At 40.9% G+C, this 1073-nt stretch overlaps 1 protein-coding gene across 1 annotated transcript in view; it reads right to left on the bottom strand.

The window, feature by feature from the left end:
- LOC106632862 (protein NLRC3) overlaps positions 1–771 on the bottom strand; it is a gene marked incomplete at its 3' end in the record, with an annotated part of 4865 nt that extends 4094 nt beyond the window's left edge. The window contains 2 exon segments of the mRNA XM_042217829.1: positions 433–534; positions 619–771. Coding sequence (XP_042073763.1) covers positions 433–534; positions 619–707 — 191 coding nt within the window.
- Positions 772–1073: the final 302 nt, after the last annotated feature.

Consider the following 1073-nt stretch of genomic DNA (forward strand, 5'->3'; position numbering starts at 1 on the left):
TGACTGTTTTTGTTGAAATCTATTAATGACATGATTCAACATAGTGTTTACACAGCTGGGTCCAGGTTCAAGTTCAGTAGGTCTGTTGTGGATCCTGTGAGAGAAGAATGTGCTTTTCATTTGCAGCCACAGAAGCTCACGAAGACTTAGAATACCTTCATCATCCCAAAGAGAAACTGCTTTGCAGCTGAGCATGAGCAGGAGGAAACTCCAAACTAAATTAAGAACAGAGCTCAACCCAGAGGTAAACACAGTCATTAACACTGTGCATGACAATTGATTGACTACTGTGTGAGCAGCAGGAGTTTGAATGTTGGACATGTTTTATAGAATAAAGGAATTCCTTGCTCAGTGACTTCCTTTGACTAGGAAACAACATCAAGCAGTTCATTTAAGTCAGACATCAAAGACTTTATGTTTATAACAGCTCACCTCTCTGCAGCAGACGCCTGCTTGACTTTAAAATGAATGTAGCGATCATTAGATGAGTCACTCTTACAGGACGCACAGCTGGGTGGAGGTCCAGGCTGGTCCCTGTGAATAATGATGCAGCAGTGATGTGAGTGCTGAGCTGTGACATGGAGAAGAGTCATGGACAGTTAGAGATGGTCATCTCACCTCTGAGCTTTGGTCTGGCTCTCATGTTCCCCACACAGAGTGCTTTTAGAGGGAGGGGCTCCCTCCTCTCTGTCCTCACACTGATCCATGCTGCTGAATTGACGTCAGCTCACACACACTTTCTACCTGCAGAGGAAACACAAATCATTCATGTGCACATCAACTACTAAGATCAGGTGACTTCAAAGTGCAGTAAGTCATTCACTTGATGTGTTTGAAAACTTACCTTGGGATTTAGTGTATTGGGTGTAAAACTCAAAGTTAAATTAAAGTGGTGGGTGGGCTCATTTTGACAGAATATATAATATTTCATGAATGAATTAAATGCAGAATTTAGACTTTCATTTATAGCATCTACACTGATGATAAAATTACCTAGTATGATTATTTTATCTGAACTCAGCAGTGAATTAGATTAAAAACTGAGGAACAGCCGGGTGGACAATAGATTAAAA

Source organism: Haplochromis burtoni, unplaced genomic scaffold (genome assembly GCF_018398535.1).
Source record: "Haplochromis burtoni strain Fernald_Lab_line unplaced genomic scaffold, NCSU_Asbu1 Contig_3168, whole genome shotgun sequence".
NCBI classification, from domain to species: domain Eukaryota; kingdom Metazoa; phylum Chordata; class Actinopteri; order Cichliformes; family Cichlidae; genus Haplochromis; species Haplochromis burtoni.